Source organism: Trematomus bernacchii, unplaced genomic scaffold (genome assembly GCF_902827165.1).
Source record: "Trematomus bernacchii unplaced genomic scaffold, fTreBer1.1, whole genome shotgun sequence".
NCBI lineage: Eukaryota > Metazoa > Chordata > Actinopteri > Perciformes > Nototheniidae > Trematomus > Trematomus bernacchii.
Genome location: NW_022987821.1, coordinates 2,912,758 through 2,926,671, shown reverse-complemented (window position 1 = coordinate 2,926,671; position 13,914 = coordinate 2,912,758). Strand labels below are relative to the sequence as shown.

General features: G+C 42.9%; 3 protein-coding genes across 3 annotated transcripts; 2 read left to right on the top strand and 1 right to left on the bottom strand.

Annotated features, from left to right (window-relative positions):
• Positions 1 to 1,553: 1,553 nt before the first annotated feature.
• dhrsx (dehydrogenase/reductase (SDR family) X-linked) lies at positions 1,554 to 8,305 on the top strand. Its single transcript, XM_034151144.1, has 7 exons — positions 1,554 to 1,669; positions 6,071 to 6,178; positions 6,489 to 6,557; positions 7,028 to 7,129; positions 7,218 to 7,425; positions 7,541 to 7,748; positions 7,832 to 8,305. Exons 1-7 carry the CDS (start codon positions 1,570 to 1,572, stop codon positions 8,003 to 8,005), a joined length of 969 nt encoding a protein of 322 aa, XP_034007035.1. The 5' UTR covers positions 1,554 to 1,569; the 3' UTR covers positions 8,006 to 8,305.
• Positions 1,581 to 5,901, top strand: LOC117498931 (zinc finger BED domain-containing protein 1-like). Its single transcript, XM_034151125.1, has 2 exons — positions 1,581 to 1,669; positions 3,282 to 5,901. Exon 2 carries the CDS (start codon positions 3,331 to 3,333, stop codon positions 5,371 to 5,373), a length of 2,043 nt encoding a protein of 680 aa, XP_034007016.1. The 5' UTR covers positions 1,581 to 1,669; positions 3,282 to 3,330; the 3' UTR covers positions 5,374 to 5,901.
• Positions 8,306 to 9,092: 787 nt separating the features above from the next.
• LOC117498935 (ankyrin repeat domain-containing protein SOWAHC-like) lies at positions 9,093 to 12,732 on the bottom strand. Its single transcript, XM_034151131.1, is given in 3 exon segments — positions 9,093 to 11,755; positions 11,757 to 11,786; positions 11,788 to 12,732. Coding segments are annotated over 3 exon segments (1,668 nt in total). The 5' UTR covers positions 12,625 to 12,732; the 3' UTR covers positions 9,093 to 10,954.
• Between the last annotated feature and the right edge of the window lie 1,182 nt (positions 12,733 to 13,914).

Below are 13,914 nucleotides of genomic sequence, written 5' to 3'. Positions count from 1 at the left end.
GTAACAATTGTGAAATTACCTCTTTCATAATTGTATTCAGGAATGTACATATAACAGGTAACTGATTAGAATCCACAGCCTACCATTAAAGTGTTTATTTACCCAGAAACCATTGCATGAACTATGTGTTGGTCCCATAGGTTGGTCCCAGCTAATGAAAATGCTCCGTGTTGGATCGACTGTTGCTTGGTAGCTGATCCACAAAAACAAAAAAAATACTTTTAAAATTAAGAAAATGTGTAATTGTTCATATTCAACATGTGATTTACACAAAAAGTGTATGTGGGGAACTCTGGATTCATTATTAAAATTAAAAAAATAATAAATTAATGAAGTATGGGTCATAGCCAGCGTTTCGGATATTTTAATGACTTCCGTTTAGATATTTGATCAAAAACTACATTTATCTTTGAAAACTGTGAAACATATCATGCCAATAAACCCAAAGCCTATACAATGAGATGGTTTTCATCTTAAAGGAGTCATTCATTTGGAAACATCCTAAAGAGTTTCTTGTGTCGATTGAGTACAGTTACAGCCCATAATTTACCCCTACCACTGACTTACTGAAGGTCAGTTCACAGCCAAATCCCCCCCGCTGGGTGTCAAGTGTGACTGCAACATCAACGAATTGAATGCTCCCTTTCAAACAGTTTCAAGCTTATTATAAGGAGACATGGCACCAAATGTCAAATATAGCCTGAATGCACAAAATGACCCCCCTTTGTCGCCATAACAAATCAAATTCATATATCCAGGCCAAAGAAAAATAGCAGTCAACAAGTCTCTAGGGATACAAATATAGGCTACAAATCCTGTGGTTTATGGTATTCAGCTGCACGTCTGTCCATACTGTATGAGCCTTTTTTAATATAAAACAAAGCGCTTTACAACACAGGCCACCATTCATCACTTTAATGGAGTGTCTCCGACTCCCTGCCACCACGTCTAAACCACAACTGCTGGCGGCGATACAATGCAATGCTTTGATAAAAGAAGCAGTAGGATCAAAGGGAAATGCCAAAAACAAGAACTTGTTTTAACAGTAGGGTTGGAAAGTAAAGTAACCAAGTACATTTACTCAAGTACACATTTCAGGTAGCCTACTTGTAATTTACTTGAGAAATGTCTTACTGTGCCACTTCATACTTCTACTCGACTACTATTTAAATTAGTAAATTAGACTGAGACAGAAAACTAATTGGTGGCCATTTTTGCTTTAAGTATGTGTGGGGGAGAAACACATTTCAGAGCATCAGCTTGTCAAATGTAAATATTTGCTGCTTTTACATTTACATATTTTCTGCAATGTGTATTTTTTATCCTAATACTTTCAGCACCATATTAAATGCAGTACTTTTACAGTGTATTATTTGTACTTGTACTTAAAGTAATGGATTTGAATACTTCTCCAGCTTCTGCTCACCAGTTAATCTGCAGTTTTGTGGCTTCTTGAGCATGGTCTTGTGACGCAGTTTATCTGAGGCGGAACCATGGGCAGATAAATCCCGTGCAGGCGCCGAGTCGGACTCATTACCGAGGAGCACCGCTTCCGGACCAGGTGGAGGGATGTGGCTGCTGTCAGTGCTGCTGCCTCTGCTGCGGCTCTATCTGTGCGGAGTTAAAGTCCTCATCTATCAGATGTTCAACAAGTCTTTTACACTACCAGGTCAGGTCAAATTATATATTTAAAATGTCTGCTTCCTGCAAATCTAACGTTATATATTTGTTTTGTATATTTCAGCTAGTTATAGTACGTTCGGTTTCTATTCCGGACTCCGTTACAAATGCGACAATTTACAAATAGATTATCTAATTTAATCTACAAAAAAACATAGTTGATGGATCCTGAGTTATTAAAATGTAATAATGGTGTCTTCTAATGATTTCGGCATCCATCTGAATAAATGACGAGGTGTCGTTCACTTGTTATAACGTTAGTTTATTATAATCTTCTATGAAAACAGTAACAGAAACCATGTGGACCAAATCTGTAAAACGCCACTGCTATAAATGCATGCAGAAGGATCATATTTACGTGTAATATCTAACTATTAGAAATTATAAAGCCAGATTTCCATAATGTTTATTTTTTTACTTTCAAAAGGCACAACAAGCTAATACTAAATTGTTGCTTTTCTTAAAAGAGTTTGGTGAGACTCTATAAATGCATGTCACTGCCATATTGTCTAATACAAGTGCTCTAGTCTAGTTAACATGCTTCCATTCATAATTATGAATCACATATTTTCAGTAAAGATACAAATATCTCATGTCACCCAAAATAGGTTGGTCCATTCTACATAAATGTCTGATGTGTATATTAAAAAAAGCCCAAGTAAGTCTTAAAAATACTATAACAATATGGATAAGGATATTTTCTGATATTGATATAGTGCTCGTATGCAAACACTTCTAAAACTAATGTTTTTACCCATAACATATACTGTATATATCACTATAAAACAAACAACTGACTTTTAACTGAAGTTTATTTCCTAGTGAGTGGATCAAAACACTGAAAACAATTAACACTTTGTTAGCTGCTATCTTGTAGTATTAGACACTCAGTGTGATGTTGTTTTGAGTTCGGAGAGCATGTGATGGAGTAGAGAGGGATCAATACACAGAGAAAAAGGACCATTGTGTCCCCAGACTGTGAAATGGATTGAGAGGAGCTTTACACACTCGTAATCTTACAAAGAATGCCGGCTATTTAAAAGTTATAAAGGGGATTTCCATTCTTGGTGTTTTTATGGAATATCCTGCATCATGACTACTAGATCGTATGTGAATAAATGAAGCAAACATTCCAGTTTTCCTGCCTGGCTCTTCAGGTGCAGCCAAAAGATGGTCATCTTGGCCCAGAAACTGTCTCATCCAACTTTTGTTAAGAAAGCAAATTTGCATATTTATCCAAATGTTGAACTACCCTCTTAAACTGTTTCTGCATGCACTTATTCAAATCCAATTCAATGTCTCATAACTGACTTTCCATAAAGTTATTAAACCTTCTTAAACTCAGTTGCCAGTTTATTATGTACACCAAGCTACGGTCCTGTAATGAATCCTCCTTCCTGATGTCTAATGTGAAGTTTTGAACAATTCCCCAAGTTCTCTGATATTCTGGCTTAATCTGATCTATCACTGTAATCAAGTTTCTTGTGTGCATGTTAACATTTCTGATGGATTACAAAATCCCATTTTAGTCAGCATAGCTTCACAAATAGCTAGAATGTCTAATCAACATCCTCAAATGTCTATTTCACTATTCTTGTTAGGTGCTCAGTAAGTGAAGGCATCCCAGTGGATTGCTAACCAAAGGAACCCATGGAGGGTAAAAGTTCAGGACCTTCATGCTCTGGCCTCAATCTGGTAGCACACCCACGGGCAAAAAGCAAAGTCTGGAAATACTTTGGCTTCGACACAGATGCAGATGGCTGCATTCTGCACTGGAAACGAATATACTGTCGAGTATGTATGAGTCAAATTGCTTACTCTGGAAACACGTCCAATCTTTCGTACCACCTTGAGAAGAACCACCCTGTGGAGTTCAGTGAGTTTGTGAAGAGCAACACGGATCAGATGCGCGAGGCGTTTGCCACAGCATTCTCCAGGATAAAGACCGAGCCTACAGGAACACACGTTCAGCAACCATCCCAGGACACCAACCTAAGGCAGAACTTAAACTATGAAAACAGACGGCATAATGATCTGACAATAGCTGTCATCAACTTCATCTGCGAGGGGTTGTACCCTGTATCTGTAGTGGAAGAGCCTACTTTCAAGACCTTGATGAGCACCGTCGATCCTGGATACTCCCCACCGAGCAAGAGCAACCTGGCACTGAAGATGCTTCCTCAGATGTACTGCCGAACCCGGGACATGGTGTTTAATGAGCTTGCTGGGGTTCTGAATTGTGGGGTCACTACAGACCTCTGGCAAAGCCAAACCCAGAACAGGACATACATTTCCCTCTCAATGCATTCAGTTAATCACAACAGTGCAACTGGTTTCTCCATGACCAACAAGTGCCTTAAAACGTTTGAAGTGCAAGACGACAACACAGCTGAGAACATCACCAGAGCGATGTATGAAACTTTTGTTGAATGGGGGATAACTCATAAAGTCATTGGGGCCACCACAAATGGTTCTGTGGACATAGTGAAAGCATGCTCTCTCCTGGAGCTGTCAGTAGAAATGCCTTGCCTTGGACACACCGTCAATCGCGCCATGAATGAAGCGCTCCAGCTGCCGCGAGTCGACAGCTTTTTGGGAAGTTGCCGCAAACTTGTTGATCACTTTAGAGAACCGACAATCTACCTGCTGAGGGAGAAACAGAAGCAGCATGGCCTCGCTCAGTGCCCACTCATCACAGACAGGGGCAGGTCTTGGTTGGCCACGTTGGCGATGCTACAAAGACTGAAGGAGCAACAGGTGGCTGTAACCGCAACACTGATCGAGGGCTCCAGCAGCCATCATTTCAGCTTCGATGGCCCTGACTGGACCTTTTTAGAGGGCTTGGTTGAAGTGCTCCAGCCTTTTAAAGTAGTGGCAAATATGTTCACTTCCTGCAGGTACCCAACCATTAGCATGGTCAGGCCGGTGCTTCATATGTTGTTGAACACCACCCTTAAGGTCAATGAAGGGGACCTCAAAGAGATCGGCATGGCCAAAGAAGTCATAGCAAAGGTCCTATCAAGCACTTATTCACAAAACACACAACTGTCACAAGAAATCTCAACGTTCCTCAACATCGCTACGTTCCTGGATCCCCGGTACAAAAAGCTTCCTTTCCTGTCCACACAGGAGCGCTCCAAGGTGGAGAGTAACATCATAGAGGAGGCGAAAGCCATCCTCGAGAAGCAGATTGGAGAGCGACCATGCGTTGAAGATTTCTCCGTGGTGTCTGACGAGCCACCGAGCAAAAAGCCTCACAGAGAGTCCGCCGGCAGCGCAACCCAAGAGAACCCTTTGGCCGCCATTTTCTGTCAGTCCGATGCAGACCAGAGCCAGGAGGAGCTGCACGCACAGGTGGTGGAGGAGCTGAGCAACTACAAATCACAGAGAGTCCTGGGTCTGAATGAAGACCCTCTGCTGTGGTGGTCCAGCCATGCTCTCTTGTTCCCCACCCTCCCCAAGGTGCTCCAGAAGTACTGGTGTGTTCCCGCCACCAGTGTGCCATGCCACCGGCTGCTGAGCTCCTCTGGGACTGTTCTGTGTGGGAAGAGGAACCGCATAGCTCCAGCTTTAGTGGATCACCAGGTCTTCCTGTACGAGAACTCGCGGAGCTACTATGAGCCTGAACCTTGTGAGGATGACTTGGACAATGTTTGGGATGGAAACTGTAGTCTCGGTCCGCCGGTGGAATGACTGTTTGCTAAAGAGTGCTGATGACTCCCTGCACACTATTAATATACTGTGGGGAAATGCCTTGTTGCATATCTTTTAAAAGTTTCAGATAAGAAGATTGTTATCACTTCAATGTCTGTGGATGAATCCTAATGGCTTAAGTAATCTGCTTTTCATCTCCTGCTGTCATCAGATCAAAGTTCTCATTTCCCACATTATTTTGTATATTACCAAATACCTAAATTATCTATTAAAATAACTTATTTTGGATTTTACTAAGTCTGTACAGAAAATGTAGTTAACTGAAATAAACAGCAGAAGCAGCTGGGATATCTTGATTATTATGTAATCAATTAGAAATATTAAAAAAAGAATTAGGCTCTTTGACTGAACTTTGTATAATTTGGGGTGGATTTTGTACTGTGTATATAAATATTGCAAACCCTATCAATGGCAGAGTTTTAAAAATGACTTGCTTTGCAGAACACTGGCACTTTTATGATGTGAAGGAAATGTTAAAAAAAGTAAAGATTTTGTTTTCAAAATGTGCCTGACTGGTTGATGTCCATATGTTCCTTTTATTATTGCTTCTCTTTGAATACATTTTGATTGTATAACATATTGTTATAGACTTTCCTATCAAATCATATTGGTCCTGACTCCAGAAAAGCAGGTAAATGCAGGCTTCATAATGCTGTGGTGCTCTCTCCTCCTACAGTCTTACCCAGGCAGGATGGAAGGGTGGCCATTGTGACGGGGGGGACCAGAGGGATGGGTTATGAGACAGCGAGACAGCTGGCCAGCCTTGGCATGCATGTTATCATAGGTATGCTACTGTCCATTCACATGCCTCTAGCCTCATTACATCGACCTGCTACCCCTTCTAATACATGTTAACTACATCTCTTCAGTCCAGCTTCTATTTATACATTTACAATGTTTCAAAGAGTTTGGCCGCAGCCTACCTTGTGTAGTGAAAATCTTTAATAAATAAAGCTTGGATTGCTTAACATAGGGCAGATAATCATGTTCAGGATGTGAGATTAATAGGTAGTACTGTAAACAGATGAGCGTTAGTCATTGTGCATGAGTTCATTTGTGCTGGACACCCACCTTCTGATCTCCATCACCTCCAGCTGGGAACGAGAAGGAGGAGGGGGCCGCCGCCGCTAGGAGGATCAAGGAGGAAGGATGCGAGAGGAAAGGTAACGTCTCTGTCTCCAGTTCTCTGTCCAAAACATCAATGCAGATTACAAAGGTTTAAATAACTGCAGTCTGGATAGTTTCAGTTATGAAAACAGCCATCAAATCCTCACTAATAATATAAAACATTAGGCCCTGTTTGAATATTAATAATGAATATCAGAATCAGAATACCTTTATTAGTCCCACAGAGGGGAAATGTACATTGTATAAACTTTTATAATCCACTAGTAAAGCTTTATATGAGAGAAATATGTTTGTGTTATAGCCAGTATCTAAATAAAGATGTGCAGAGGACATGAGCCCAGGGCAACAGGAGACATGATATCTCGCGTCCTCTTCTTTTTATCCACATGGAGAGATCACTTACCCAGAGAGCAATCCTGAACATAGCTGTAGACACCTTTGTTACTTTAACGTTAGGTTTTAGCACCCATAATCAATCCTGTGTTGTGTGGCTTTGTGTTCACAGCTGAGTTTGTCTACATAGACCTCACCTCGCTGAAGTCGGTGCGGAACTTTGCCCAGGCGTTCAAACAGCGACGCCTCCCACTCCACGTGCTGGTGAACAATGGTAGGGTGCACTGCAGGGGTTAAGGGGGGGGGGGGGCACAGTATCCATTATAAATGATTGGTACTAACCTGTCCTCTGTATGCTGCAGCGGGGACCATGATGGTGCCTGAGAGCAACACGGAGGACGGCTTTGAGTTCCACTTTGAGCTCAACTACCTGGGCCACTTCCTGCTGACCAACCTGCTGCTGGACACCCTGAAGAAGTCGGGGCGGGGGGGCTGCTGCTCCAGGATCATCAACATGTCCTCCGCTACTCATTACGCAGGGGTGATGCACATGGACGACCTAAACAGGAGGTATGACATCAGACTTTTTCAACTCACACCCCAAGCTTTATCTGTTTTTCTCTATTTTAATATGAGATATCAAATATGCCAGAATGATAATTAGTATGTCCCCCCCCCCCCTCAGGATCTGCTACAGCTCCCATGGGGCCTACTCGCAGAGCAAACTGGCCCTGGTCCTCTTCACCTACTACCTGCAGGAGCAGATGATGGCGGGGGGGTTCCCGTTGATCGCCAACGCCGTGGACCCTGGCATGGTGGACACGGCGCTGTACGACAACCTGTGGAGCCTCGCTCAGGCCATGAAGAAACCCGTGGCCAAGATCCTGTTCAGGGTACAGCAAGGAAAACAACACATGATGTTAAGTTTACAATAATACCAGTGTCTCATTTTTCTGATAACGGTTTCCTACCTCAGACTCCGGCAGAGGGAGCGTCCATCTCCGTCTACGCTGCGGCCGCCTCTGAGATGGAGGGGGTGGGGGGGTGTTACCTGTACAACGGGGAGAAGAGGCAGTCCTCCCCCCCGTCCTACGACTCTGAGCTGCAGGCCGAGCTGTGGAAGAAGAGCTGCGAGCTGGTGGGCCTTTAGGAGGTCTGACCCCCCACAGGGAGCTCCACACACACACGTGCCTTTGAAGCTTTCATGGCAGCCAAACTTGAAAAGCACTTTTGTCCCACAGATGCTAATGCTAACTGTAGCACACACTATCTATGTAATGTTAAAGTATGCGCTGATGCTCTGGTAATTTTTTTGTTTAAATAACGTGAAAATTCACTATTACTTTAATGACCTTAAAAATTATCAACTGTTATGTAAATGCAGATAATAATAAGAGGAAGGAGATTGAATGATAGTATTATTATGGTTTATACTGTGGTACGGTTCAATGCTTGAGATGCCAAATGACTAACATTTTACTGTGTATCACCTTTGGAATGTATTTTAATCAAATGTCTAATTTATTGATTATAATGCGCACAAATGGTTTACAATGATCACTGATTTATGCCTTTTTCCACTGGGTTTTATTGTACATATTATACCAACAGATTGTCCAATGTATTACCTCGTTAATAAACATAGAGCCTTGAAGAGTCCCAGCAATCTGAAGTTATTTAAATGTGTGTTATATCAACTATTTTATCCTCTAATTTATTTTGCAGGTTTGATGTTTCGATGCGTGTCCTCTTTTAAAATGCTGCTTTAGACCTCATTCTGTGGCTATTTCTTATGGTTTAACAATCTATCTGAAATGAGTAATACCAAACCTATCCAGCTAGATTTGAGGTTGAAGATATCTTTTGGAGTTTTGGCTAAGCAGTCACTTAGCAGTTGGCCTGCTTGTGAAATAACAGCAAAGAGGATTTGGTGCAGAGACTAATCCTGAGAGCAGACAGAAACATGATGACAGGGAAACCTTTGTGAGCTAAGAGTCGAGCCAGGCTTCTCTCTCTCTCTAGAAACATCTACGAGGAACTGCTCTGCCTCCGGCTGCCTCTGCCAAGAACTTCACTCCAATTATTGCACATTTCCACGACCCCCCCCCAGAGAAAACGTGCCTACATCATTCCTCACAGTCCTGCTCAGATTTCCCTTAAGACAAACGTGGAGTTTTGATGGTGTTAAGTAAAGCTCACTGGGATTTGAGTGCCCAGTGGGAGAGTTTAGGACCCAATTGAAAAGCCTTCATTCAACACAAACTGGCACACAGTGCAGCAGCAGAGATGAGAGGATCCTCCACTGCACTGCCATCTAGTGGCTGAACTGAAAACTGTTGGTTTGCCGTTAACTCACATTCTGGATTTATTCAACAGTGTTATGACAATATTGATCTAACTAAATGTTCTCCAAGTAAACTGTTTCTGCAGCTTTCAAATAAGTTAATTATGAAGCTAGTAAGTGAAGATTTTAGGTGACATTAAAAGTGATCCATATGTTTACATTTGCAACCAAAAAAGAATTAAATCAGACACAGTCCTTTAGAAATTTGCACTGATGTACATGTACAGTATTATTTATTAAATCAGAGTTAAAACATAATTAAAATGACCCCTATTGTACCAGTACAAGTCATTTTGTCATTTAAAAAGTAAAACTTTTGTAACAGATCACAATGTGCAAATTAAATCTAACTGTTTGTATACAAATGTGCAAAGTTGGAATACAAAAAGATTAAAGATGCCATTTTGATTTTGTAAAAAATAAGATAGAGTACCGAGATGATGACAACAAATAATGTGAGGTTAACTGTAGACACACACCGGATTTGTTCATGTATAACTTAAAACAATGAGACTGTGAGCAGCGGCGTACTGAGTCAAATATTCCTAGAGGGTTTAAGTCCGACCAAACAGACCAAATACTGAATATATAGTTATAGCCAGATTTAGCGATCATTGTGGTTTTACAGGAAGCAACATTAATAGCAGTTTAATTGTACAGTTCATTATTTTATCCTGTTTTCCTCCAACACGTTAAAACACTCGCTGTAAACACTGAAAAGGTTGAGAGATTTTAACGTGTGGTTACATAGGCAAACGAGTGGCTAAAATAACAATAAACTCTTAAGTTTAAACACTGACAAATGTAGAAAGCTCCCATCCTCACACACCATCACTGGTGGAGATATTTGTCCGACGACTCCTATGTTGACAACCTGATGCTGCTGTACAAGCTGCTTCGATCCAGTCTGGTTCTATAAACCACCTCATGCTGTACACATGTGTTAAACAACTTGTACCATACTGTACATTCCTGCTCAGTAAACCATTTGTAAACGCCAGTGCTGTGCGGAGGATTATTCCACAGATGGCTTTAATACTTCCAGCAGAGGACTGGAACTTTTTTTACCCTCAAAATGGAGACTAAATGTTGGGAGAGGATATTAACATTACTTTGCCCACAGAGCTGAGGTTTTAAACGTCATTTTGTCCAAATAGTTACAGGCATGCTTTAAAAATCATCCTCAGGACAGATTACAGTATGTTAAGTCAAATGACCTGTGAGCAGTTCGGCCTCTGTAATGATGACGCACACATATTCCTGCAGATAACACACTCACTGAAGGTCAGGAGGCTCTAGTGTCAGCGGTGCAGAGACAGAGCAGCAGGCTGACCTGGAGGCACAAACCATGTACTCTTCAGCATCTGTTCAACCTTCACTGATAAACACTATGTGCATTTAAAGTATGGTGCATCAATACAGGCTACAGTAACTGACAGGAGTGAGTTCTTAGTGAACTGTTGCTGCAAAGAGTAATTCCATCATAAATAAGAGGGGGAAAAGGTACTTCACATCTTATTGATGCAAACTGATCATTTATTAGCCTAGTTTTTTGATTGATTTTTAAGTATTTTGCATTAAAATGATTGCATTTTGATAGTAAATACATATGTATGTATGTAATTATGAGCTTTAAACACCCCAGCTCAAAACGTATGTAGTCTGTTCTGTCTGTTACTGTAAACCACTGTTGTCACTGTGTGCGTTACCTGTCGCTTCTCTGTGCCCCCCCTCTGCCCTGGCTGGATGCTCGTCTCAGCCAAAGAAACTTGTCTTGGGTCTGGACCTAAAGGACCTTCTCCCAGAGTCCTCCATCTCCTCGGGGTCATGGAACGACGTGCTGTGGACGATCTGCGATGCTCTGAAGCGCAGCTTCTGCAGCCTGGGCTTCATCCTGCTGAGTGAAGACTTCCTGCGGACCACCTTCTGTCTGGGTTGACCCTCTCCATCCACACAGTCATCGTCGTGGGGGGTGAGCAGTTTGAGGGGCTTGGACTGGAGAACCTTGGAGAACCTCCAGCGAACTCCATCTCTATTCTCTGCGTTCTTTGACTCAGAATGCTCGTACGCTCCTATGATGTCCCGTATGTCCAGGCTCACGTTGTCAGTGAGGTACTGGCAGGCCTTCTTCCCGCTGTAGTCCCTGATCTCCACGTCTGCACTGTAGGCCCCCACCAGCAGCTTCACCACCTCCATGTGGTTGTGCATGGCAGCGATGTGCAGTGGTGTGTAGCCTGTGTTGGAGCGAATATCAACACTGATGGGAACATGGCGCTGTTTGGCGAAGTTGATGATGAGTGCTATGAGCTCAGGCTTGTCTTGCTTGGCCGCCCAGTGCAGGCAGGTGAACCCGGAGACAAAGTCTTTCTTAAGGACCAGGCTGGGATCCGTGGAGAGGAGCTGGGACAAGCTGGCCCACTCCCCATCTGAAGAACACATCATCCACTCGTGCTCCAGCGGGTCAAGGGTCACTGACGTCCTGCTTTCGTCGTCCATGCCTGAGGAGGCCAGGGAGGCCGAGTCCCCATCACTCCTGGAGGACAGGTAGACAGAGTTTGCGTAACACCATGCTGCGCCTTACCTGGGGGGGAGCTGCTCATCATCACCTGGATGAAGTGTTCCCGGCTGCCTTGGGGGCTGACTTCCCCTTCACTGCCAGACAAACTGTGCGTGTCTGACTGACCTTCATCCTCCTCCTCTTCATCAGACTGCTCCTGCAGGCCCTCCAGGGACAGAGTGTCTCTGAGAGGAGCGGTGTGTACAGGCCCAGGCAGGGTGAACACAGGCCCCTCTGCCGGGAGAGGCGATGCTTCAATCACTGATATCTCAGGGACGTGAGGCGCATTTCTCTCCTGCTCCTTCCTGGACTTCTCTCTTTTGATGCTTCCTCTGTTACCCATCTCACCTGGGCAGTTGTCCACACCTGTACAAACAAACTCTCGACACTTGTTGTTGTCGGCTGTTATGTCCGGGTGAATAGTTTCAGAGGGGAAAACATGCGGAACTCTAACCTGGCTGTCATTTCCGTAACCTGAGCCAGGTGTGTGCAGGGCTGAGTCCGCCGCGTCATGAGCACGAGCCTGCGTGCCGTGTGGTGCACCTGCGGTATAATAACGGTGAACTAGTTCCTCTGGATTTAACGTATGTAGGCCTACCGTCACCGCCTCGTCCTCGGTAACACTCAGCTGCTCCTTCTCCGAACCGAGAAACTTCTTCTTCACGCAGACATATTTAACTCCACTCTCACTTTTCACAAAAGCAATCTTGTCAACGTTGTTTTTAAATGTCTGACGGGCAGCCGCTTTCTTCTCCAGCTCCTCCGGGAATACGGCTTTAAAATGCGCAATCAAATCTGCGTTTTTCACTTTGCCCCCGTTCTGCTTTAGAAAGTTCAGAATTGTCTCTTGAGTGCACTCGGAAGCCATTGTAAACTAACTAAAACACTTTAAATCACGCTAATAACAACATGCTGTGATTGTGTCCCGCACCCGAATGTCCACAGAGTTATCCTCCGGGGCAGAACTGAATAAAGTAGAACCGTTAATGACGACAGGTCATGCATATATAATGGGACAAGTAAGGTGGAGCTTTTCCCTGCGGTCTATTTCTACTGTTCTGGCGTTCTCCGCCTCCTAGCAACCGAGCAGGACTGTACCATTGGCTTTTAGGGAGAGGGGGGTTACTGACAGTACCGTACCATTCATATGTAGTGGTTAAAACGTAATTCGTGTTGCGGTTGCTATACACTTCTAAATATATATTTGTATTATTATGTAGCCTTTCAAAGTTTAATATGTTTGAAATTATATAACAGTAATACAACCTAACGTTATTTGTTTGGTCCCTTTTAAGTGGTTCTGTCGGATTTCCAGCTTTGCACTGTCCCACTGTTTGTTCAAACTTGAACATATCCACCAAAATATCTGGTTATTGACGTTTGAATGAGTAATGAGAGTACTGTTTGTTATCGGAAAACATGAAGTGGTTGCTGCGTTGCACAACAGGACTGAACAAGTGATCTGTTCCTGACTCAGCCAGATCATGTCAGAGCATGTGAAGAATATTACACGCTGGGTAATCCTATGATTATGGGGGAAAAAAATGCTGAATACATCCCAAGGTTTCCACCTCAAATCTGCCCCCCTTGGTTTTAGTCTGCATACCATCAATTGGTTAAACATTTTTTAAATACATGGACATTAGCAGTAAAGAAATAATTTAAAGTACAGCTGCTGGTGGCTTTAAAATAAACAGCTCCTATAGATAATAGTCTTTAAACTGTATACTGAAAGGATAACAGTCAAAGCTCAGTGAACCAACACTTGACTTGCCGAACACAAAAAAATAGCAAAAATACAAGATATATAAATATTTTCTGGACATTGTGATTATGTTTAAATTCAGCATAAAGATGAGCCTTATCTCAGCTTCTGATCCAACAGATATAACACACATAATGTTCCTCTGCTGCAGCCAGAACTCAATTCTTGTAAGAAATCCTAATTAATCAGGATTAACAAGTTCCAAGTGTGTGCAAGAATGTGCTGACGTGCCCAGACACCTTTGCTGCTGCGGTTCAGGGTTAGGGTTAACCTAACCGGTTCAACATTTAGTCTGAAAGAACTATAGTGGGCCTACAGCTCAGGGTAGGTACCTTGTTTTAGAATCACATATGCACACCTCTTGACAAAAAGAGCATGTCAAAACATAGAGCA

What these genes read in the sequence shown, in the direction of transcription:
- dhrsx (XM_034151144.1), top strand. Translation starts at nt 1,570, where the DNA reads ATGTGGCTGCTGTCAGTGCTGCTGCCTCTGCTGCGGCTCTATCTGTGC. An exon ending in TGGCATGCATGTTATCATAG is followed by an intron (nt 6,179 to 6,488) that starts GTATGCTACTGT and finishes CATCACCTCCAG; the next exon opens with CTGGGAACGAGAAGGAGGAG. An exon ending in GGAAGGATGCGAGAGGAAAG is followed by an intron (nt 6,558 to 7,027) that starts GTAACGTCTCTG and finishes TTGTGTTCACAG; the next exon opens with CTGAGTTTGTCTACATAGAC.
- LOC117498931 (XM_034151125.1), top strand. Translation starts at nt 3,331, where the DNA reads ATGGAGGGTAAAAGTTCAGGACCTTCATGCTCTGGCCTCAATCTGGTA.